This window comes from Pterocles gutturalis, unplaced genomic scaffold, assembly GCF_000699245.1.
Source record: "Pterocles gutturalis isolate BGI_N339 unplaced genomic scaffold, ASM69924v1 scaffold11462, whole genome shotgun sequence".
Classification (NCBI taxonomy): Eukaryota; Metazoa; Chordata; class Aves; order Pterocliformes; family Pteroclidae; genus Pterocles; species Pterocles gutturalis.
Genome location: NW_010115443.1, coordinates 20,960 through 46,368, shown reverse-complemented (window position 1 = coordinate 46,368; position 25,409 = coordinate 20,960). Strand labels below are relative to the sequence as shown.

The 25,409-nt window shown below is 40.0% G+C and overlaps 1 protein-coding gene across 1 annotated transcript in view; it reads right to left on the bottom strand.

Moving 5' to 3' along the window:
- MCC (mutated in colorectal cancers) overlaps positions 1-25,409 on the bottom strand; it is a gene marked incomplete at both ends in the record, with an annotated part of 57,613 nt that overhangs the window by 13,688 nt on the left and 18,516 nt on the right. Inside the window, 8 exons of the mRNA XM_010075180.1 lie at positions 1,522-1,705; positions 4,078-4,181; positions 6,968-7,108; positions 9,440-9,588; positions 10,240-10,329; positions 10,651-10,797; positions 20,821-21,027; positions 23,523-23,686. Of these exons, the coding sequence (XP_010073482.1) occupies positions 1,522-1,705; positions 4,078-4,181; positions 6,968-7,108; positions 9,440-9,588; positions 10,240-10,329; positions 10,651-10,797; positions 20,821-21,027; positions 23,523-23,686 (1,186 nt within the window). The remainder of the gene's footprint in view (positions 1-1,521; positions 1,706-4,077; positions 4,182-6,967; positions 7,109-9,439; positions 9,589-10,239; positions 10,330-10,650; positions 10,798-20,820; positions 21,028-23,522; positions 23,687-25,409) is intronic.

The window sequence follows — 25,409 nt, the reverse complement described above, 5'->3', positions numbered from 1 at the left end:
AGTGAAAGGCTAGGAGAACAAACACTAAAACAAAAACAGTGCTCCCCATCCCCAACCCTCCCTCCTCTCAATTTCCCATCTGTCAATACTGGAAACTATCTTAATTGTTTTCAGGAAAAAAAAAATTATGCCTTGACTACATGATATCTCACAAAGAAGAAAAACACTGAGGTAGTTATGAACAACCAAAAATAACCCTTTCAAATGATGGAATGGAAAATAAACTCAGCCTAGGTAGAGGTGTTCCTACATGTGGCCACCCACAAGATGTTCACACGCAGGTGTAGATATGGCATACATGCACACAGACTGAGGCAAGTCAAGTGTTTGAAACAGCTTTAACTTCTTTCCAAGGCTAGTAAATACTTCTGGTATGATGAGTGATCAACGTGTTACTAGCACAGAGGCTGCCACAATAATTTCTGAATAAAGCTACAGCTTTCTTGGACAAAAAGTGCACCATAAAACTTCACTGAATAAAATGCTAAAATTTAACTCACATTTAGACCCTGCTCCCTCAGGTTACCTTTCTGCTCACTTTTTAGCTATTCCATGCTGGTCACATGGCATGAAATAAGATCCTTTGGAGGAGGCATCAGCAAGACGAGGAAATGATAGAGTACTAAAATAAATTTCTAAAAGTGTCAAAAAATTACAGCATTTGAATAAGGAATTTGCTCAAAAACTGAATTAAATAAAATGAAGCTTTAGAGTGAATCTGAGACACCAAAATAACTATTAAAAAGAAAAATGTTCATCTATATTTATCCAGGATGCTTGCCAAATTTGCATCCATACATAAGCACACATATTCATGGCACAGAGCACAATTACACTGCAGGCAGGCAACAACTCAAAATGAAGCTGCTAACAGATGTATTTGAACTGGAACACTTCTGCAATAATAGCTCATTTAAGTTTCGTTATTTCATAGGTCTTCAGAAAAGCTGCAATATCCAGCCTTTCCTGGAAGAATCCACTTTGTCATGATGTTCATTTGCCATTACACATGTGAAAGAATAGTGTGGGAAGGAAGAATTTGGAGGGCAGCACAGGCGAATTAGAAGGGAGAGGAAATGGTTTAAAACAAAATGGCCAAATTTACAACATTTAGAAAACAATTCTTGAGCACTCCAAAACACTGATGGAAGCATATTTCTGATCTCTGGTTCTCCATACATCTGTACTGTCTGCGTACAATAGATAGGAGTAAGATGTGATCTGAGTTCCAACAAAACAGTAAGAAAGTCATTGAAGTAAAACAAATATAATGGTTTTGCCATTTATGAGGAAGATCAAAGTTCAGAGTCACCCATTTGCAACACATTTATAGAAAACCCTTCTCGGCCAGACCTGCTCAAAGTCTAAAGACAATGAAACCACTGAGGCATGCTGACTTATAAAGCAAAGCAAAGAAGCCAGTGGACTGAGGTGAGGGAGGTAGTTCAGCAAATACAAGACAACATAACTTTTGGTCTGAAATCAACTTGGGAATTAGGAGAGCAGATGAGTTCCAGTTACCTTGTGTGGCTGTTGGATGACAGGCTTTCCCAGGGCTGCACACTACAGCCAGTGATTGCATAGGCTCCCCCACAGCTGCCGTCTAGTTTCATCAGCAAGGCTTTTGCTGCGTTCTCAGCTGTCTTCCTGCAGTCATGAGCTCTCTTAAGCATCTGGGTGACGTTTTCATCACCTATCTGGTCCCCTAGTTTTCAAACAAACAATCTGTTTCAGTGCTTTGAGGAGGGTGATAGAAATTAAAGCAAGAGTAGAGATGCTCCTACATGCTCTCAGTTTATACCAAGACGATGACAATAAAATACCGATCTGTGATGTAAAAGCAACTTCACTCCACCTACCACTGTATGATCATCAGTGGTAACTAGCCTGCTGGCCTCATCTCCCTCTCAGCCACAAGCTCCAAGTACTTGTTGCTCTGGGTATGTGTGTTAAGTGATGTTTTATCTTAGCTAGTTTATCTGTTTGTAAGGGTGTGCATTAGGATTAGGTTAGGATGCTCAAAGTCATAAAGCGCTGGAAAAGCTGGAGCCTAAATTACAACTCTTACTCCAGTCAGTCCAGTGCTGTTTCACATTGTGGTAATTTCCAGTGATTCTTCTCACAAGCACCTTTATCACAAGCCTAATGGTTTGCCAGAACGCCTTCTTACAAGTCACCCCTCCAGCTGGAAGAACTGCCTTACTTCTTGGGAGCAGCCTTTCAGAGTTTACAGTCATGCATTCTAAACCAAAAGAAAACTAGCACTGGCGTTTGCTAATTTCCTATAATTTCTAGTAGTTCTGCAACTGGTAAGCCATCCCCTTCAGCAGAGGGAGGACAGAAACCACCACTTTCACTATTCTTATAGTTCTAACTCCAGCTGGAGTTAAATCATCAAAGTAAGGCACATTAATGGCTACACTGAAAGTCTGAACAAAGCTACAATATATTCATACTTTAGCAAATACAATGCAAAGTTGTCAAGAGAGTGTAAAAAACCCAGTTTGCTCTATGTCAGATTTTCATTTCATCCTTATTCGAGTCAAAGACCAATTACCCATACTTCACACTTACTAAGTGAAGTGTGTGCACTAGAAATAACGTCAATGCAGAAAAAAGGACGGAAGAATGTTCTGTTAAGAGCAGCTGGATATGCTCAGCTCTAAGTGATGAAGAAGCAACTCCCATTAATTTTCCACTCACAGATGTTGATATAAAACTTGACCGATCTTCAAACTAAAAATCTGCTATTTTATCTAGGTGTTTTAATCAAATTTCACAGTGAAGTAAAGGTATGTAAATTAAACAGAACTTTCTCCAAGCTGTGTTATGTAATGGGAAACTGGCACTATCTCTATCAGAGGGCTGTAACTGATAATACCATAATTAAGAGCTGTAGACAGACACCTATATAAAAACTAAACTACATTCTCTTTCATAAAATGTGTGTGAGATGAAACTCTACTCAAACCCAAAGTATTTCTCCCTTCTAAGATTTCTTTCTGCCACCTATGTGAATAGAAAATCCAAGACTAAAGTCACTTTTGCTGGCCACTGACCTCTGCCAGGAGGGAAAGCTCCCTAGCACATTGTGGAAAGGAATGACCAGAGCGTGGAAGAAAGGTGGATGAGAATCTCAGATGTTCCCTCTAATGTTTAGTGTATGGCACACACTGCACAAGCCAAGATAGGTACACAAGGGCCTGCTTCTAGCACTGGGAGAGATGCAAAATGAGGGCCACAGTGAGCAGCAAAACAACTGTGGGCTGAGTGCATCAAGTCACCCGAAAGAAGAGGCTGACCATGTCAGTCCTGCGGCTTTAAGGCCAGATGGTCACTCTGTCTCTAAAAGCCTTCCTTTTACACTTCAGTGATGCCTGAGAAGCCAGCACTACAATACTGTCTCAACCAAGCCTCAGCACACCATGAAGAGCTCTTAGCAAGCAGTATATTAAAAACCAACACCACCTAGACACAAGATTAACTATCCACAAAATAAGAAAAACCCAGAACACATAGGCTAATAACCCCGACAACACAGTAAAACATAAGATAGAATGTTTTAAAATTTCAGTGCAAAGGTAAAATATGGGGGAAAAATAGAACAATTTTTTTTGACACCATTGTATTGTCTTAATCACAGTTTTTCATAGGCTATTCTCAGCTTCTAGGGGAGTCAATGTTGCTGACTCAAACAAAATCTGTACTTGCAGATACCACAGCTGTATGGCCCTAAGCCACATAAACTCATGAGTATTGTTTAATAATTCTATTCTGTACAGTTTCATGCCTGTAGCAGCCTCACCACTGCCAGAAGAGGCATCATCCTCTTGTGATAGTATAAATAGGTTAACTTAAATTGCTGGTGAATTTTATGATTTCATTCCAGTCTCTCTTTTTCTTTTCCCCTATTTTTTTGGGTGTGTAAAATTATTTAATTAGTTAAAAACAAGAAAAGACCAGAGAGCAGTCTTAAATGATGGGTCATGAGATGATTCACTACTACAACTAACTCAAATGCTAACTGACATGCAAAAAACCCCCACATTTAAACGAAGCGATTCATTGACATCTTACCAACAGAAGAACCAACACCTGCAGCTCTGAATTGCCCAAGAATGAGACTCTGCTCACTTTCTGCCAATGCCAACAGCAGCTCATATGCTTCTATGCACTGTTCACTGAAAGAGAACACAAATCACTGAAAACAAAAATCTCACACAATATATCTGCAATTTAGAGAGGAAGAATACCTGCAACAGCAACAAAACAAAGAGGTAGCTGATGAACCGCATGATTCCCTACTAGCTGTCTAGCAGCAGAGATACTAAAGAACCTGGAGGTGCACAAGTCCATGGGACCTGATGAGATGCATCCGCAGGTCCTAAGGGAACTGTCAGATGAAGTTGCCAAGCCGCTAATCATCATATTTGAGAAGTCATCACATTCTGGTTGACTGGAAAAGGGGAAACAAACCTCCCATTTCTTAAAATATGGAAATAAGGAAGACCTGGGAAACTACAGGCCAGTCAGTCTCATCTCTGTGCCTGGCAAGATCATGGAGCAGATCCTCCTGGCAACTATGCTAAGCACATGGAAAACAAGGAGGTGATTGGTGACAACCAACACAGCTTCATCAAGGACAAATCGTGCCTGACAAATCTGGTGGCATTCTACAATGGGGCCACAGTGCTGGTGGATAAGGGAAAGGCAACTGACATCATCTACCCAGGCACATGAAAAGCATTTGACACTGTCCCACATGACATCCTTGTGTCTATGTTGGAGAGACATTGGTTTGACAGTTGGATCACACGGTGGATAAGGAATTGGCTGGATGGTCACACTCAAAGAGTTGTGGTCAATGGCTCAATGTCCAGGTGGGGACCGGTGATGAGTGGTGCTCTGCAGGGGTCAGTATTGGGACCGCTGTTGTTTAACATCTTTGCTGGTGACATGGACAGTGGGACTGAGTGCACCCTCAGCAAGTTTGCCAATGACACCAAGCTGTGTGGTGTGGTGGACACGCTGGAGGGAAGGGATGCCATCCAGAGGGACCTTGACAGGATGGAGAGGTGGGCCTCACAAAATTCAACAGGGCCAAGTGAAAGGTTCTGCATGTGGGTCAAAGCAATCTGAAGCACAAATACAGGCTGGGAGGAGAATGGCTTGTGAGCAGCCCTGAGGAAAAGGACTTGGGGGTGTTGGTTGATGAGAAGCTGAACACAAACCAGCAGCGTGCACTTGCAGCCCAGAAAGCCAACCGTGTCCTGGGCTGCATCAAAAGAAGCATGACCAGCAGGTCGAGGGAGGTGATTCTCCCCCTCTACTCTGCTCTCACGATTTTCTCCCTCTACTCTTCTCTCATGATTCTCTCCCTCTACTCTTGAGGGAGATTCTCTGTCGTGAGACCCCACCTGGAATACTGCGTCCACCTCCGGGACCCAAACATAAAAAACACATGGATCTGTTGGAGCAAGTCCAGAGGAGAGCCACGAAGGTGGTCAGAGGGCTGGAGCACCTCCCATACAAGGACAAGCTGAGGGTGTTGGGGTTGTCCAGCCTGGAGAAGAGAAGGCTCTGGGGAGACCTTACAGCAGCCTTTCAGTGCCTAAAGGGGGCCTACAGAAGGGATGAGGAAATACTCTTTGTCAGGGAGTGTAGCGACAGGACAAGGGATAATGCCTTTAAGCTGAAAGAGGGTAGATTTAGATTAGAAATTAGGAAGAAATTTTTTACTGATGGTGGTGAGACACTGGAACAGGTTGCCAGGGAAGCTGCAGATGCCCCATCCCTGCAGGTGTTCAAGGCCAGGCTGGATGAAGCTTTGAGCAACCTGGTCTAGTGGGAGGTGTCTCTGCCCATAGCAGGGGGGGTTGGAACTAGGTGATCTTTAAAGTCCTTTCCAACCCTAACCATTCTATGATTCTAAGATTCTATGATTCTATATAGCTGCTATCACAACCATTCACCAGTTTGTCTTTCCTTATGATGGTCCCAGGTTGGCCTCAAATAAAGTAACAAGTTAAACAGAAGAGAATGGCCTGATGTGAAGTGAAAGCAGATGTCCAGAAGCACGTTTGAAACAGTCAACAATACAAATGGTCGTTGACATGATCCCTTTGAGAAACTTTATTCAGGCCTTCTTACTATACAAGTTACAGTATTCTATACACTATAACTATATTATACAGAGTATAGTAAAAAGAAAAGAAAATATACGACAAATACTTGTTGCTCCATCCTGGCTGTCAGAGTTTCCTCCTTACAACACAACACCTTCTAAATACAGTGGTGGGTCAGTCATTTCTAAAGTTTCTGAAAAGAAACTGTTTGCTATTTACATTTCCTTGTAATTTGCTCAAGGCTGACAGTAACAATAAATTATTTAAAAGGCACACAATTTGTCTTAAGATCAGAACTGCCTGTTCCCAATTTGTTGCAGCTGAAGGAGTTAAACAACACCATCTTTTTTACATATAGTTTAATACAAATTTGTATTAACTTGTAACTAAATACTAAGCAATTCATCCACAATTCCATCTGATGCAATATAAAGTCACTCTGAATTATGTGGAGTACGGTACTACTCTTTGGTCCACGGGTCTTGTGAAAGTTGCCAGACTAATACAGAGAACTTGTGTCTTAAGACCGGATACTGAAGACACAGTTTGAGCCCACACACAACCTCTAACGTAAATGTTGACTCAGTATTTAAAAATGAAAAGATAAATCTGTCTATTGCTATTAGATTGAGTCCACTTCTGCTGGTGAACTAGGGTTGAAATAAATTTGTATCAGTAACTTCAGTTCTGTAGTTTGTCAAGTAGTTTAACCAAAGGGGCATTTTTTCAGGGAGGAAACAAACAGTATTACTATGGCACACCAACAACTTAACTCTCAAAGACACCAAGCCTCCCCGGCTCCCTCTTTTTCTGGCTGAGTCACCCCCTGCCTAGGTACATACCTGTACTGCAATGCAAGCCTGAGGGCTGTAGCATTGGACTCGTACTTCCCAACAAGCATGCTCATCCTCTCGGCATTGCTCTTGCACTCTTCCAGTGTTATTGTCAACAAGTCATTCTGGGATTTCAAGTGCTCAATACGGCTGTAGAAAAGGAAGCAATGTGCAAACTTCAAGCTTAGCTTGCAGACACTGTCCTGAAAATTCTAGAACAATCATAATTAATAAAAAAAAAATACCATTTGGTCTACATAAGGCTTTTAATGAAGGTGGCAATATCAGTACTGTGTCCCGTATGAAGAGCCAAGAGCACAGTAATTTCTCTTAGAACAGACTCTTCTCCTCTCCTTCCCATGAAATGGAATCATAATGCTGTGCAACAGCAGCAAGCAGAAAGCTGTACCCTTATTTTGAAGCCACAAGACTGCGAAGGATAGTTTCATATCAACCTTGTGCTTAATTTTTCTGCTTCCATTCCTCACTTCTTGCTGACACATTTGGTTCTTGTTTTAAGTGGCTGTGCTGGTTTTGCCTGGGATAGAGTTAATTTTCTTTCTAGTAGCTACTATGGGGCTATGATTTGGATTCGAGCTGAAAACAGTGCTGATAACACAGGGATGTTTTAGTTTCTGCTGAGCAGTGCTTACACAGAGTCGAGGCCTTTTCTGCTTCTCACACCAACCCACCAGCGAGTGGGCTGGGGGTGCACAAGAAGTTGGGAGGGGACACAGCTGGGACAGCTGACCCCAACTGACCAAAGGGATATCCCACACCATTTGACGTCATGTTCAGGATATAAAGCTGGGGGGAAGGAAGTTGGGGAATGTTCGGAGTGATGGCATTCGTCTTCCCAAGCACCTGTTACACGTGATGGAGCCCTGCTCTCCTTAAGATGGCTGAACACCTGCCTGTGATTCGGAAGGGGTGAATGAATTGCTTGTTTTACTTTTCTTGCATGTGCAAATTTTGCTTTACATATTTAACTGTCTTTATGTCACCCAAGAGTTTTCTCACTTTTACCCTTCTGATTCTCTTCCCCAACCCCATGGGGGTTGAGTGAACGAGTGGCTGCATGGGGGTGAAAGAGTAGCTGGGGTTAAACCACAACAGTGGCACGTTCACCAGTGCAATGTGTGGGTGTGTGTAGGGATCACAAATGCCCCCTTTCTTTGGTACATCCAGAAAAAACGTTTCCCTTGAAGTATTTGGCTGTGATTAGAGAAGTAACTTTCAAAATATGAAGTTTCAATGAGGCAATTAAATCTCCAAAAGTTCTTGCAATAGTCAAATAGAAGCTCATATCAGAACTTAACTGTAATATTCTTCTCAATGAGGTTAACTCTGAATCTGAAAATGAAGCTCCAGAGTACCAGTATTACTGTTTATTTTTACTGCTGATAACTGCACTACACATCAATGTACTATGCCTAATCGCAAGAGTTGGACATACACCAGAAACAGGCAAATTATTTCAAAATTTGGACAGGCAGCTAATGAAGAAATTAGTGCCATCCAGAACTCTAAAATCACTGACTTCTTAACAAACCAAAGAAGAAGGAGAAGGGCTAGTATGCTATTTATTCAGCGATCAGAATAAAGCCCTGACTCTCCTAACTGATTGAACTCTCAGATGCTTCACCTCCTAGAGCTTTTTTGACACATCCTATAATGATACATAGTGTCAAGGAGTAATTGTGCAGTGCACAGAAAAATAAAGAAAAGAAAAAAGAAAAATGAAAAAAAGGATCACATTTTGCAGCACTACAAAAACATGAGCTACACATAAAAGAGATATTGCACTGATCAGACTAAATTTGAGATAGTTGTGTGGAAGAGAGAACTTGGAAGGAAACATGCTGAGACACAATTCTCACATTCCTGATCCACAGATTTTATTTTGTGTGCCAAAGAGGACAGGAAGCATCAATAAACAAATAAAGCTTATTGAAGGATGACACCAACAGTATTTTAACTGCAACCAGAGAGCTGCAATCTCTCTTCTGCAGACAGAAGTCTATTTGCTGGTATATTTGGCACACCACCATACAGCAGTACATTCACTGATACAGTTAATGCTATGATTCTGTTCCTCCAGGACAAAACAAAGCAAGCTAATTCCAGAATGACAGAGAATAAGTTAGGGGATTTCTTATTTCTAGCAGTGACGGGTCTTATGAAAAAAGATGCCATGTCTACTTTGTCAGTCATAAAGAGGGACACTCCACAGTGCAAATTGTCACAGGTGAAGGTGCCATGATGGTCTAATAATTCATGACCAAACTGCCGTAGTGATGGAATGAATCCTTAGCATGCAATTCAATCTTGTCTTCATCAGCTACCTTCCATGTTTACCTGCAGCTGCCACCGTTGAGCTGGAACTGAACTAAGAAATGTTCAAAAAGCATTAAAAAGTAGTAACTTTAACAAAGCCAATAGCAGAAAACACATCTGAGCATATCTAACTTTTCACCTTACCTATTTAATCTCTCTGTCTCCACTTCAAACTCTCTAATTTTACTTTCAGAGATAGCAGATCCATGTGAATAAAGGGTCTGGAAGATTTCCTGGATGTTTGAGCAGTCTTGGAGGGAATGTGCCAAATGTTCAGCCACAGTACTGGACACCTGCACAGGGCAGTTAATAGATCATTATGAATAGATAACCACTGGATTCCTCCCACAGGCAGGCTGCATGGAGAGCTGCACTTTCTTGTAGGCACTCACTTCAAGACATTAATTATTCAGGTTTTAATATGAAATTTAAATTGAATAGAACATTTACAATTTCCACTTTAAGAAACTATTTTGATTTAAAATTCTACACACGTTTAAAAAGCCTGACATGCAAGTTATTGACTTTCTTGAAAAGCTTAGGAAAAGGTCAGAGCTAAGTTCTTCAGTGAAACAAATACTAACACACAGTTACAACAGTGTTATGGATTTGCATTGGCATTACAAAGCAGAACCCACTTCTCTGTTGATTAGAAGTTGTGAAATGACTGAATAGTCTTTTCTTGAAGAGCACTGTTTTGGAAGAATTTACTCCAAAATTATCCTCTTGAAGTCACTCAGAGAATGATTTCTAGCTACCAGTTATGAGAAAATTATGCCTTAATACTGAGTGAAATATTCTCTGTTGAAATATTTTCTCAAAATAACTTTTAAAGCATTTTCAGTTAGCTCACATATAACTTAGTAAGAAAACAATGCTGCTTTTAATGGAACACAGGCCATCTTGAGAAGGTATCATGCATGCACATAATTTTTAGTCCTTACCCCTATGCTGCTGATTTCTGATCCTAAGACAGGTCTATCAGACGATGAAGACTCTGATCTTGTTTTTGACAACTTCACTCTTTCAGCGATCTGTTAAGTCAGAATGCTGCACAGGTTACACAGGAACCCACACTCCATAAAGATCACACAAAATGCATTTGTTCACTAGCTACACTTGCAAACTTGAAATAAACTACTGTAAAATTGACCCCTGTGTTGTAACTGAGTGAATTACAATCATTAGCACTAATTCCTTTCCCCAGCTCAACTTCATGGGCCTGCTCAGGACCCCAGAAAACTCTGGGGATTCTAGGTATCTCCTAGTTAATCACATGCTTGCACAGCAGCTGTGCAAAATGAAGCCTGCTTTTTGCAGATAATGAGGTGTTGCTTCAACATGCAATAGCTCACCTTGGCTATGGGAATGTCATTGCTACTGCTGCTTGTGCTCAGCTCTCCCGTGCTGGGGTTAATGGGTCGATTGGCAGAAGTGAGACGACTTGGGCTGGATGGGCCTGTTGCCTGCACGCTTTGCAAACGCGTTTGCAGTTCCCGAACCTACAATAAAACATAATGTTCTGTTTTTTCCACTTTGATGGTTTAAATAAAATAGTTTGGAGATTTTGTCTAGCGAAATGTCATTGCTTCTGGCTTGAGCACCGAAGTTGTATTCTGTCCTGTGGTGGCTGTGAAGTTTTCATGTGGGGAGCAGATGAATGGAGGTTGTTTTAAAATTCCATTGTTGTCAGTTTTTTAAACTATTTGCAATGTGGAAACATGCAAATGTAATACTGTAGAGTAATTACTCAAAGTTTCAGCACATTTTATATAACCCCTGCAGTGCAGCTGTACTATATGTTTAGAAATAATTTTCTCTGGGGTGAAGCTAAGGCTCCAGCCTAAGATTATGACTCCTAAACAAATCAAATGAAGATCCTGCTGTTAATGGAAAACTCCAGTGTTGAAAAAACTCTTGACATAAATAGATCACAGGATGACTTTGTCATATTTAAATGTCAAAGAAATTCAAATGTTAATCATGCTTTCAAAACTACAGTTAAGTAAAGCTACCATATAGTGAGTAATGTACAGATAAAAAAAATACCAGCAAAGTACCCAAACAACAGTTGCAGAAGCTCTCTGTAAACACACACTGCAAACACTGCATGGTCCTCATAACACATCAGATACCCGTAGAACTGACAGCAAAAGATTTTCATGACTAAAGGGTAAAAAAAAAAAAAAAAGTCTGCAGCAGTGAAACCATAGCTGAGCTAAAGATTATGGTGTTTACCTTGGAATAATTCTGAACAGACAAAGAATAAATGGTCTGCTGAACACAACAGTTATCCCACAAGGTAAAATGACAGAGCTCATTTTTCCCACAGAATCTCAAACAAAAGAGTGTGAGACAAGAGAATGGGGAGGAAGCCATCTGAACAGGAAATTGCCCTTAACATAGGGTATTCATGTTAATATACAAGTTTCGATGCTGATTTGGTTGGAACAGTCCCTTTGCAAAACAGAACTGGTGAAATTTTACCAGAAGTCCAGTGAAATAAAAGTTCAGTCTATTTGATATCCCTCTGTAGCACAAAATGCAACTGATTCCTATTCTCTAAAGGTGGGATTTTCTACTAAATACAATACAATTATACCAAGAACTGATTAAGCAAGCTGAAATCCCTTACTCAAAAAATATCAAAATTAAAGTTACATTAAATCTTAGGCTTTCTTCAGCTGCAGGCTCCCTAAGTGCACATCAGTGCTTTAGCAGTCTCTGCTTGAAGAAGTGTCAGTCAGCATGTTCTCTGCACAACATATACAGATCCTTCCCTGCCCAACATATGCAGATCCTGTCAACCTACTTCACCAAGGAAAGAGTTAAAGCTGGAACTCTCTCCAGTCACCAAAGCAGTATCTTATGCCTCCTATGATCTCCCACAGTCTGCTTCTACTTCCCTGAAGAGTATCCCTGCCCCTCAATTACTCATATGCAGTACTGGCAAAATAACAGAATTTTTAGGTATGTGCAAATTACAAAAAAGAAAAAAACCTCTGTGTTTTACATAACAGAGCAGAGCAATTGCATGTTACTAATTAACAGCTGCAGGTTGCAACAACAGGAGCACCTAAAGGCTAACTACACTCACAACTTCCCTGTTCAGTCCTGGAGGAGTGCTACACCATAAACAAAAATTAATCCCAACAACTCCATTGGTCTCTCTGTTAAAAAAACGATAAAGCACACAAAACCTCAAATCAAATCCCCAGTGTTTAAAGTAACCTGCTGAAAAATGGATATGGGTGCTTGCCCCAGAATTATACATCTTAACTGTCATTACATCATGAAGTTAACTGAGTAGAGTGTATAAAGTGCACATTCATAGCATGTATCTTCTACATATTTGCCTTCTCTGTTCATACAGACATATATAATTTCAACATGGGTACAGTTGCACTAATGCAAACCTTAAGGACAGAAGTGCTCTACTTAGGCAAACCAATCATTTTAGCCTAGTGATATGCGTAAAATTGAAATGAACCATGTATGCACGTTTCTGCTTGCAGATGTGGAATGCCAGTGCAGGCAGGATTTGTACTGTGGCACTAACACCAGGAAAAAAACAAACCACAACCCCCAAACTTCATTAAATTAAAATCACATTTATTACTATTTCTTTTAACCCAGGTTGTTCTAAACTAAATACCCCAAGTGCTTAAATTACAGCATTGTTTAAAAGCAAACAGGAAAACCACTAGGGATGTATTCTTCATAAAAGCAAACCACTCCCTCAACATCTGACTTAAAAATTGCTAAAATATTCACCTATGCGCAGAAGCTAGTCCTGGAAGATTTCAGTCAAAAAGCAAGTAACATTCTAAATTTAAGGGCAACAAGGAAATGGAGTGTTAAAGTTGCTTAAAATGCTGAGCGTTCACTGACTCCAAAGTTTAAAACTACCTTATGTAAAGAAAACATTATATAGAACTTTAATGCACACAGACTCCCTTCAGTCTATGTTTTATCACTGAGCAGCAATTACTGGCCATGCTTACAAAGTAGATTATTCTTAAGGATCTGTAAAACAACATTAGCAACAGAAAGAAAAATTAACACAGCTGAGACTGTAGCCAGGCAAAGCTTTTCTCAGGAAAGAATTTATAAAAGAAAACTCAGAGCACAGCAGTTATCAATCTGTGCAAGTCATTGCTTTAATACTATATCGTAGAAGCAACAACAACTTAAAGAAACTGCTTATTCATGCTTCTTGATGTATTTACTCATTCAGGCCTTCATTTGAGAAATTACATACTGAATTAACTGCTATAAATAACTGCACTAACTTTAGCAATGCTGAGTACTGGATGGTAATTCTGAGCAGGATAACAGGGCAAGTTTGTCTCAACTGTAAAATCACCAATCTTACAATTCACACATTCAACAAGCCAGAATCTCATGACTGCCCAGAGACAGCTTAGGTAACTATTTCTGGTCACCAAAACCTCCAGAGTAAACAGAGCAGTATGCAACATCTCCTCAGAAAGTACTTTTCCACACTAGTAGTAATTCTACAGGAAAAATAAAGGAAGACCAAAGAACAGCACTCAAGAAAAAAAGAGATCAGAAGAGACAGTTTCTTCTCTGGATGGGTTAATGCATGCATTATGAAAAGACTAGTTTAAAAAGTGTTGATTAAAAATTGCCTGACCACCTCTGCTTAATACTTCTACCAGTCTTAAGTGTCATTACCAATGTACAATAACTTGTTCTGAAGATTATGTTTATTAGTAGGATGAAGGCAATTTCAGTACTGCACATGAGACACAAGAAACACTTGGAAATGGGGGAGAGAGGAAGGGCACCTCTTACAGAAAATGCATGTCAAAATCTGATGGGTGAAGACAAGTAAAGAAACAGAACCAAAAAAGTTCCACTGAAAGACAGGAAAGTGTGGATTTGTGAGTTTGGAAGGGATAACAAGGAAGGATTTAAAGAGAGATTTTTTTCAGCCCTTGCAATCATGCTAGTTTAAAGATGGAAACATCAAGGACATAAAAATCACCATAAAGTCCCAAAACTCTAAATTGAGATGGAAAGTGGCCAACAGACAGATCTAATTATATGATCAAGAAAAAAAAGGAGGTGAGAATAGAGGCAAACAGGAGAAATCCAGGAAAACATCTGTGGAATTAAAAAAAAGGAAAGAGCAAACATCTTCTAAGCAGCTGGAGGAAATCGAATGAAATACAGAAGTAAAGAAGTGCTGGAACCTCAGGAAGAGCAGGAGCAGGGGCATTAAGTGAGACACAATGCAACAGAGCTGTTAGACTTCAGAGCAATAGCCGAGATTCTTATTTTTTCCTTTGAATGCTGAGAACTGGAGTAGGAAATAGGGAAAAAAAAAGCATGATTTCTCGAGGACACCTTAAGAACTAAACAAAAAGACAGCAAAAGACAAAAGGGGCTGACGCACTACAGTAATGTTGGACTTACGAAAGACTTCATAGGTCATTAACAGGCATCATCGCAGAAATGAACAGTGGGTTATAGAAAACACTTCAGTGGAATATACTCATTATCTGTAATCATGAATCTAACAAACATGTTAGATTCAAACATTCTTTGTATTTTACACATGCATACTCGCAACTACATGATTTGTTAACATATCCTAAACAAAAAAACATAGCTACAAACTGCCCATTTTTGTCACTGATTTCCACATTCAAAGGACACCTGCTACTTTTGTTCCTAAACCAGTTTCAAATAAGTGGTATGCCTGCAATTCTTGTCTTTCTACCCTACTTGACCTGCTGCATCACGCAGAACCTCCAAACCCTTCAAGTAATAACATTTTTTTCCCCATCATTTTAATACCACTTCAATATTTTTCCCCACTATACAGAGGAGGAAGATGAAGTACAATAAACCACAGGAAGCAAATAGACTTCTCCCACTTTCTAATTTATTAACGCACACCGCAAATGTGTGGAGGGGAAAACGGAAAATGAAATACAAGTGTGACAATTCAAGTTGCTCTGAGGGGTGAAGGCCCTCCCCAGCCTAAAGCACCCCTAACCTTTCAGTCAGGCTTCGCGATGATTATTCTCAGACAGATTATCTAATTGTCTAATTTTACAGCTCCTCTTAAATGTTTAAGCAACCATGGGCACTGGAGCTAACAAGGTCTGATTTCCTACAGGTTGTCTGTTGTGGTCGACTGAGTATGGTAAAGAAGTCTTCCCTGGTATTTATAAGGGCCATCTCCTCAATGAATTATCCGGAGCTGAGTGAGCTTAGACCTGCACTCATCAGTTCAAAGGAGGCATTTACAGAATTTCTCTCCTCTGCAAAGGCGTCTACTTTCAAGAAACACGTAAGAACCTAACTGTCACTATGAGCGCTACTACTCTGGCAGATCTGAAAATCTATCTGCAGTTTGAACAGTTATTTTGAGGAATGGAGAAAGGGAGAAACACACAGACACAACCACCTACGGGAGAACAGGAACGCTACTAGGATTTAAACATATGGCTTTTTCAAGTAGCAGGAGAGGCTACAGTGCACTGGGAGATACAAATGTGTCACCAAGCAAGCGCTCCTCTGGTTTTGACACCTTTCAGGCAGAAGTCCTTCATGCAGTGCTCCATGCAGAAAGATTAGGGTGCTGCACCTCTATAAAGGACGCAAAGCAATGAATCATAGAATCATAGAATCATTAAGGTTGGAAAAGACCTCAAAACCAAGGATGTGTCAGAATGTGACATGGGAGGTGAAGGGCGGATTCCCTAAAAGCTCTGAGCACAGCTGAAGTATTCTGATCCCGGCTAGCACACAGCAAAACCAACACAAGTGAGGAAAGTAAGCTTATTTCAGGCTTTGCTCATTTAACTTCAGATTAATCACTAAGCATTTGCATAAAAGCTTGGAAACAGAAGTTAAACTCTAGATTGTTAACAGCTAAGCAGAGATACTACTGCATAAGCAAATACCATGCAACTGAAGGAGGCGGAGAGAGGAAATAGCTTTTGGCTGCTATGTCAGGCTTCTCATACACAGCAAGAGACAAGCAGGCAGAACAGTTCAAGGATCACTCTAAACCGTGCAAGCTGATAATATAACCTCTGAAGGCCCATAACATATCAGTGTTCTCTAGCAACCTGGAACAATACCTTCTGATCCCAACATGAATGTCACTGAAACAAGGACAGTCAAGCAGCTCCTGACAGCTTTGTGCCATCTGAGAAAAGTGTGGGCTCAAGAATGTCTACGAGGCCAAGGATCTGACTCCTGCTGTGGCCTGGGTAGGTTTCAACTCCTTGCAAGAATAAGGTATTTTGGGAGAGCCCTCATGCTAAAATGGAGTCTCCTGGAGTGGGGTAGGATGGGCAGCTGGAGGGATCATGCATTAAAATGGCACTTTCCTACTCCTCTGCAGATTATGTTTTCATGAAGGTCTTAAGTCAAAGACAGCTATTAAGTCTATTAAGTCCTTTTTTTTTCTGGTCAGTTTGGTGAATTCAGATGACTTTGGAGCATATACGGAATAATCCTCACAACCAAAAGCATTTGATGAACTGCATAAACTGACATACGGCTTATGCAGAGGACAGATTTAACAGATTTACAAAGCTGGAACTGCCTTTCAGTTCAGACTTAGTTCTTCAAGACAGCCTCAGGGAAGCCAGAATACTGCCCACACTCACTGCTTCTTATGCCATCGGGTTGCTTGGGACTGTGCAGAGGCACTATTAATTTGCCAGCTTTCATGGGCAGTAATTAAAAAAATCACAACTTTTACTGTGCAGTCATGAAGGGAGTTTATAGGCAGTATCAGTGCCGCTCATCTGACTCACCAGGTGGATACAAGAGATTTTGAGTAAGAACACAAATACTACTTTTCCTACCATTTAAGCCCGTTACTACATACAGCAGCTGTAAATAGTGCTGACCTGATTAAAATATTATTCTCATGTTATAATAATATTAATTCTATGAACTGCTACAGAAGTTCCCCAGCATCTTATCTGTACATACCGGAACCAGGATTATGGTCAGCTATGTGTAAGCAGTTTCTAGGGCACTGACTGGCTCAGGCTTAAGTAGTTTTTATTTTTAATATGGCAATATCATACAGAGGTAAAATACACTTCTGCATTATGAAATTAGCTGCTACACTGCAGGCACCCTACAGAAATAAGTGATTACCTCATTTACTAATGACCCGTGAGAAACAAACTCCATGTGTGTTGTTTCTAAGCTACTGTTCTAGAAAGCAACTCAATCTGTTAACTGAGCACAGTAAATACCTAATTAAATTAAATCTCCAACAAGCCTGAGAAAAATGTATTCAAAGCACTCTGCTTGATTACATACATTGGTCTAAAGTAACAGACCTATTGATCTGGTCAACTTCAAGCTTATTCGCTTCACCCAATTTAATTTGAGAAGAACAATAACTAAATTTTAGTTGGATCTCCTTTCCTACTCCCCAGGGAAATAATCCGAAGCGACTCTTGAGTTCAGGCAGTGTACAGAAAATATTTAATAGGGCAAAAAAACATTTATTTTGTTGCAGCTATGGACACAAAGTTACAGTTACATTAAAAATGCAAATATGGTTTCCAGTGCAACAATTACATAATGTTGCTGACAGGATCATATGCCATGAATGGACTGCTCTGGTGGGGGCAATAAACCAGTTGTTTTGCAAGTTCAGGATGGTATTAAAAACCATATATCCGTACAGTCCTCTATAGATGCAAACTAAATGAAAACAATTGGGGAAAAAAAAGACAAACCTGCCAGCTGTGCCTGAATATAGAGGCTGCTTCATTCTGTTACACTCTGCGACAATAAGCAGACATTTGTCTACTGGGCAAGACATCCATCCAATCTGCCCAAGAAGAATTTCCATAATTAACTAAGAATGAACATTTACGCTGGCCTGCTGTAGGCGAAAGACAGCTCACTGTCTCTACAGAGCAATTCAAGACTTACCCTCTCCAGCGTCAGTGGTCTGAACACAATTCAGGTCAGTAATGCCCCACTGCTGCTATCATCCGACAATTGCTCCAGCCACTTAGATGTAACAAGTTGATGACCTCAATTCTGTTTCTACCAGAGATGCTTACATAACAGAGAGACATCAGTAACACACGCAGCACTCCCGCTAACAGTGCCAACAGACAGGCCAGCAACTACCAGATCAGCATGATTAACACACTATCCTTCCCAGCCCTGCCTATACTAAGGAAATTGTGAAATATTTAATAACATAGCCAGTACTTGTGTGGCTCCACAAAAGCTTGGTTGACTGGGGATTCCAATATAGACTGACCAAGTCAAGAAGCATCCGTATACACAGAACTAAAGAGCATTTCCCTCATCACCTATTCCAGCCCTCTGCTGCTGCTGGCAGCCAGACAAAACATAACAGTTTTGTGCAGAGATACTAAGGCTAGCTCTAAAATTAATGCAGCTTTATTAACTGGGCCAATTAAAAGCATGCTTTTTTGCTTTCCTTTGGCTACAATCTTAATACAACAATTCTGCTTTAAATAGTATCTCTGCTTACTCATACATTTCATTATACAAACATAACTTTAGTATTGTAAAGCTCCATTTTCGAAGTCAGTAGCCTTACTCTCCTTACTGTTTCTTCAGAACCACAATCCTCTTGTCTGTCAGACACCTCGTAGCCTGACTTCTGGCCTAATGTAGGCACTGGTGGTTTATATTAATCTGTTCTTGCTCCAGTTTTGTCCCTAAATTTGAACAGCCATTAGGTCCCATTCTTACTTGCTTTCTCCAGTACTTGTAAAGAGAAATACAGTTCAGGTTTTGCTTTGCCAGGCTGAACAGGACAATCTCTTTAAATCACTTCCCCATTTCTTTGACCATCTTCTGTATCTTTTTTTGCCAATTTAAACTGAACCTTTTTAGGTGTAAGTGATAAGAACTACATACAATGTTCCAGATCAGATCTCACCACTCTTTATACAGTCTGTCCAATCTCTACTGGAACTAACGTATCTGGTACATCGTAGGATTGAATTTGCCACCATGCACCAACGGCACAGCCATGCTGATCTCTGAGGGTACAAACGCCAATCCTTTCCCTTTTCTGTTTTTCAACTGAGGAGATCCTGGCTGTCAGCATCAATTCTTGTTACCAATCTTTTAAGCACCTTAACTTGCATTCCATAATTCTCAAAATTTAAAGCTTTTTCTATTAATTCTATCCTTGAGGCCCTCTATTTTTTTCTTGTTTGATATCCCAGTATTGATCTGTATCATTTGTAGTGTCAATATCTGCATTTCTGTATGCAAATTTCACAAGCATATGCTTCTGTTCTCTGGCCACTCGTCCCCCACACTCCGTAAATCCTGCAATAATTCAGCAGATGCGTACAGTTACTTTGTAGCTCAAGGGGTAGTATAGTACTGCCTCTGTTTAAAAAGAAGTGTCACTATTAAATCAGTCCAAAAACTTCAGGACCGAAAACTGCTTACATTTATGGTATATAATAAAACTAAATTTTACAAAGGAAAAGTTGAAGTCGTCTTGTTTATATGACAGCAGATTACTATTTTTCCCTCAGCATACACACATTTTTTTAGTGTTAAGAGAAGCTAGAGAGTTCTGCAAAGTTATTAGTGGCTCAGTATCTGAAGACTGACGGTCTCACACAACACAGCTTCAGGCTAAAATGATACAGCCACTGCAGAACAATTTTGGTTTAGAAACACAGTATTTGCGTAAAAGGTTGATCCACTGCCAGTTGGTAAAGACCAACACTTCCAACAATTTTACTACAATACAGTGGTCTAAATTGTCATTCAAATTGAATACAAACTTGAAACCGCCTGTTTTAAAAACAAAATTATTTCAGATCTCGCCAAAACCTGCAGATTGTAACAGGGACAAAGTTAGCAAATTTTAGAAGTAACAGAGATTGAGGTTATGTTCTCTTGGATCTTTCATCTTTTTTATGGGAAAAAAAACCCAAAACAAACCAAACAACTTTTTTCTTTTTTTTTGTTCTTCACTTTAGACTCCACACAAAGCATAGGGTCTTTATCTGACCTTGCAGCATCATAAAATGTAGACAGGGAAGCAGGACTTGGCTGGGACTACTCATTGTTCAGTTCTGAGAATTAACACCCACTGACAGGAGTCCTGGTCTTCTTCTTTCTCCTAATCACAAACTGAATTCTCATCAAAAACAAAGAAATATTTGTTGTTTACAGGAAAATAAATGCCTCACAGGAAAATTCACTAAATGAACATCTGCTTTCTCTATAGACAAGTTACATATGCTTCCTTGGAGATGAAAGTGTTTTTTGTGAACGCATGATTTCTGACATCAGGTTGTAAAGCTTGGCTGTTCATCACACACTCTTTTTCAATTAAGTTCAGTTTTGTCTGAGTTCTGTAATTTATATAGCTCTGCTTTAAAAACAAAATGCCCTACAGCCAGTACAGGAAGGGAGATAAAACTGAAACTTGTAATGGTGACAAAATTACACAGGCTAGGAGGGTCAAGAAGCCATCATCCATGCAGCAGCCTTACCCTTCTACGCAATCTGTCCCTTTCCTCACGAATAGCATTCATGGTTGCCTTGGTCCTGTTCAGCTCCTCCTCTTTGCTACACAGCATGGCCGTGAGGCTCTCATTCTCTTCCCGCAAGCCAGCTAGCTCCTTTTCCCATCGAGATCTCTCTTCAGATAGATTCGGATAAAGGTCACGTCCCAATACACCCTCAATCTCTTCTACGGTCTGGAAAAAAACACAGTCATCAAAAACCAGAAAGAAGCAGAGAAAGATGACTGAACAAGACTGATGGTACACAGGACAGAAGTAACAGGAAACTATATGTACTCATACGCACACACCCAGGCCCACAACACCATTAGTTTGCTTCTTTTGTTTGGTAAGGAATATCAAACAAAATTATTGCGTATTTTGTTTCATTATTTGACTTTTATTAAAATATTTCATACTCAACAACACCAAAGCAGATGGATGTTTTATATGCAAATAAAACATATGTCACCCATGAGTGAGAGCAATCCCAGTTCCATCTCAGAACACTTTAAAACAAATTAATGACTCCTTGTCACGGGTGAGCACTGTGCTTGTTTCCTTGCCCGAGCAACAGGCAGAAAGACGCAGCCTGTCATTCTGCACGGCACAGGGCCTTTCTTAGTTCTACACCAACTCCACAAAAGGGCAAGGAAAAGAGTGGGATAGTAAAAAAAGGAAAAGTCCTCCATGTCCCTGAGCATGTTATTTCCTAGAGGTGCCAGAGAGATAAAAGAAAGAAAACTGGCCTTGGCTAGGCTTACATTATACTAGAAGACATTACAGCCTTTACAGCACCTAAAAAAGGCTGGGTTTCCCTGGGACATCTAATGCCATTCGGTATTTCCCACTCCATCCCCTTGCCCAGAACTGTGCCTTGCAGGCACTGTTTAGCACAAAGGAGATACAGCAGCTTCCACTGGGTAAAACTAAACTACGTGCACACACCACCAGAAAGGGAATACTGCCATGCCTAAACTTACCATCAGACTAGTCATTCAACAGGTTGAAACACAGCATAACACTCAACGTGTCAGGTAACTATGTGCAGTTCTGATTCTACTACACAGTGTATGCTGTGCCTGTGTTAAATTTTTTCACTCATGGAAGATGGTGCAACAAGCAAAACCGCTTGAATTGCTGCTCACAAGCTTTCGAATCTCTCTGAAAGCAGTCTGCATTAAAATGTCAGGAAGAAACATGGAAAATACATGAATATATGATGTAACTAGCAACCTAGAAAGTTTCATTTAATTGGGTAAAACAAGAACCAGTTATAGCTGAAGCTTATACTTCTAAGTTTAATATGGAAGATAAATAACTCACATAACAAGGTTAAAAATAGCCTACTTTTATTCAAGAGGACTTAATTTTTATATATAACAAAATTAATAACTAAAGTTTATGTCCTTAATTTAGGAGGGACTAAAAGAACCAACTAGGGTACAGCTGAAAATGACAAACCAAGCTGAAAACACAACTCTGCTCTTTTTCTGCAAAAAATCTTTCCAGTGTTTTCAGCACTGACACTGATGTATCAGTGAAATTTTATTATTTGTCCATTATAATGAAAAGTTGGTTCTTTATTGTGATCAATATATTAATCTTAAAATAATAAATCTTCAGTACAGCATGACTCCTTAGTGAGGAGGAAAAGACACTAATACAAAAGAAAACGAGCTATTTTTAACAACTAGTTCAAGAACTCCATATAATGCTGGGTAACATTCAAAGTACTGATCTGAATCCTCCATGACACTCAAATAAACTGCTTCAAAGCCATTCCTACAAGACCCAGAATTCAGTCTGTCTCTCCTTCACACATATCCACATTCTCAAAATTAATTTCTTTACAGGCTATTATATTCATCAGGCACCACCAGGAACAGAGGGGACCTTTTCCAGTAGTATGCCAAAGGGCTGTCTAAACTGTCTAGAACGGTCACAGACATCCCCACTTCAAGAGCAAACTGTCAATATATTTGTTCTTGTATAAATGAGTCACTGATGCCTTTCTGTCTGACACAAATTCCCTGTATACAGTAAGCTACTTTACGGTTCCCTCACTTTCAGGTTCTGAATCGTAATTCCTCCATTACATGTCCAACCAGGCATCCCGCTTCTTGTTCTCTTACACGCACAATAAAACCAAGACATACAAGTACCAGCTGAACTATTTGTTCCTGTGTTTGGCTTGTCTCACCAGAATTAATAGAGCACACATGCTTTGTGTTAAATGCTAGCTTCATATTGCAAAACAGCAAAGTCACAACTTATGCATAGTTTACAGCATTTTATCTTTAAATTTCAGTGAGTAATTCATATTGTGTTTTCAGTTACCAGTCAGCGACCAGCTGTGTGACCCTGGGCAAGTAACAACTCATTTGCTGGATAACCTTAAGAAAGTAACTTAACTGTTTGAGTGTCCCTGTTTCTCTTGTCTCTGAAATGGGCATAAGACAAATACATTTCTGATTTGAGATCAAAAATCTATTAGTAGCTCCTCCCATGCCTTGGATAATTCCATGTAAAACAGGTGTACTACTGCCTACCAAACACACACTGAGAGCTGGAGCTGATTTCTGTGAACTACTTTGACACCTTTGGAAGTGAAGTGCTATTACTACAGAATGTGACCAAGTGTCTTAGGCAATGTGCATGCTGCATTTAAAGCCTAATGTTTCCATTACCTTAATGGCTAAATCACAATGTTCACTGGCAGTAGTGAGTTGTTCAATATGTCTGTCCACTTCTGCTACTGATAAACTGCAGCTGCTCTTCTTCCTCCCGCAGACAACATTTTCCAGACCTGTCAGCACTCTTTGCAGTTCTGAGTTCAAGTCACTACAGTTATCTAAAAGAAAGCAAAACAGAAGAGAACAAACAACGCAACCATTAAGTGACTCAGTGAAAAAACAAACTCTAACTCAGGAAGTGCCTGTTGCGGAACAGCTAGGACTGATATTGTTTAAGGAATGCCCTTGCAATGTGCCACTTTTTCCTCACCATCTGATAGGCTTAAATACCATAACCACATCAACTGCAACAAGTTACCTCCTATATGACAAATAACACTCTCCCTGCTTGCCTGAAGTGCATTTCTGCAAAGACCTCTCTTTTCTGAAGGACTGCATTTTAAGACACCACATGCTCACCTACTATGACTTTTTTTTTTTTTTTTTGTATACTGTATTTGCCATTCAGGACCTATTATCCTGATTTTATTACCCTCAAAGGGTAATTTTCTCTGTAAATTCAACAATTTTCTTGCCTGGTACATTCATTGATATTATGACGATGTTTTTCAGAGGAATTTTTGTGGTTATGCTTAGGTACTGCCTGATTTTAAAAATCCTGATGTTCACAGGAATGATCCCTACTGACTGTCTTACAGCCTATGTTTCATTTTTACAGATATTTCTTCTTCAAATGCAACTGCAGAATATTCAGGGATCATAACAGCACACCTTGTTCTTTGCTATGTTCCATACTACGATCATATTAGCAGCATACATAACAACACTATTTAATTATAAAATGCAGCAGAGAATCACTTCCTTTTCTGTCCTTCAGCAAAGCTCTTCTAGTGCCTAGGACACTGGCACAGGATCTTCCATTTCAGTGAAAGCAAGTAGGTCTCAGTACCTTGCTAGATCACTTAATAAACAATCTTCTTCTTACGCTCACATCTGGCAACACACAGACAGTGGCAGTTCCTAAGGCAGACCACATGGTAGAACTCACCCTTGTGCTGTCTCTCGGATGTGCTAGTTAGTATTTCTGGCTTACTAGTTAGGAGTTTGCAGTAAGTACCAACTCTACAGCACACAAGTGGTGCACTATGAGAAAGCAGTGCACTAGCAGTTCCTGTACCTTACTAAGAACAGCGGCAGGCATTCTTTCTGGAGGGCGTTATTTCTACAGTGCTGCTGTGAACATTTCACCATGGTCAGAATTCCCTAACAGCCTCATAGCTGTGGTTCTTACAGGGGACTAAAGTAGTGTGGCATTGAACTGTGTCTGAGATTTAACAGACATGAGACTCCAGATTATTGCAGACTGCCTTGGAAACTCTGTGTACAAGAGAAGACTGAAAGAGGTTGGATGAAGGGACAAGATGATCAGAAAATAGAAAACTGCAAACTCATTGCCCAAAGTCTAATTCCATAGCCTAATGCACATAATTATGAACCCATTGCTGACCAAAAAAGGAGTCTAGAATGACATCAGAGTATTGTTTAAAAAATGTGAATGCACAACACATACAAAACTTTACTCTTGGAGTCATGTTCGCTAGTTCCCAACTACCAGCCACCCATCTACTGCAATAATGCCAACAACCCCTTCATAGTAACACTCACTTATAAGTGGCATATACCATGCAGGACACTTAATTGTAAAAACCTCTACTTTTTGCTTGAATATATTTGTTTCCATAACATCTTCTGTAGCAGACATTTTGTCCATTTAAATAACCTTCACAAGAACTTGTATGTTGAGTTTTGTTCCTACAATAACATTTTCCCCAGAAAATAAGGGTTTACCATAATGAGAACCCTGTGTCACTGAAAACCAGT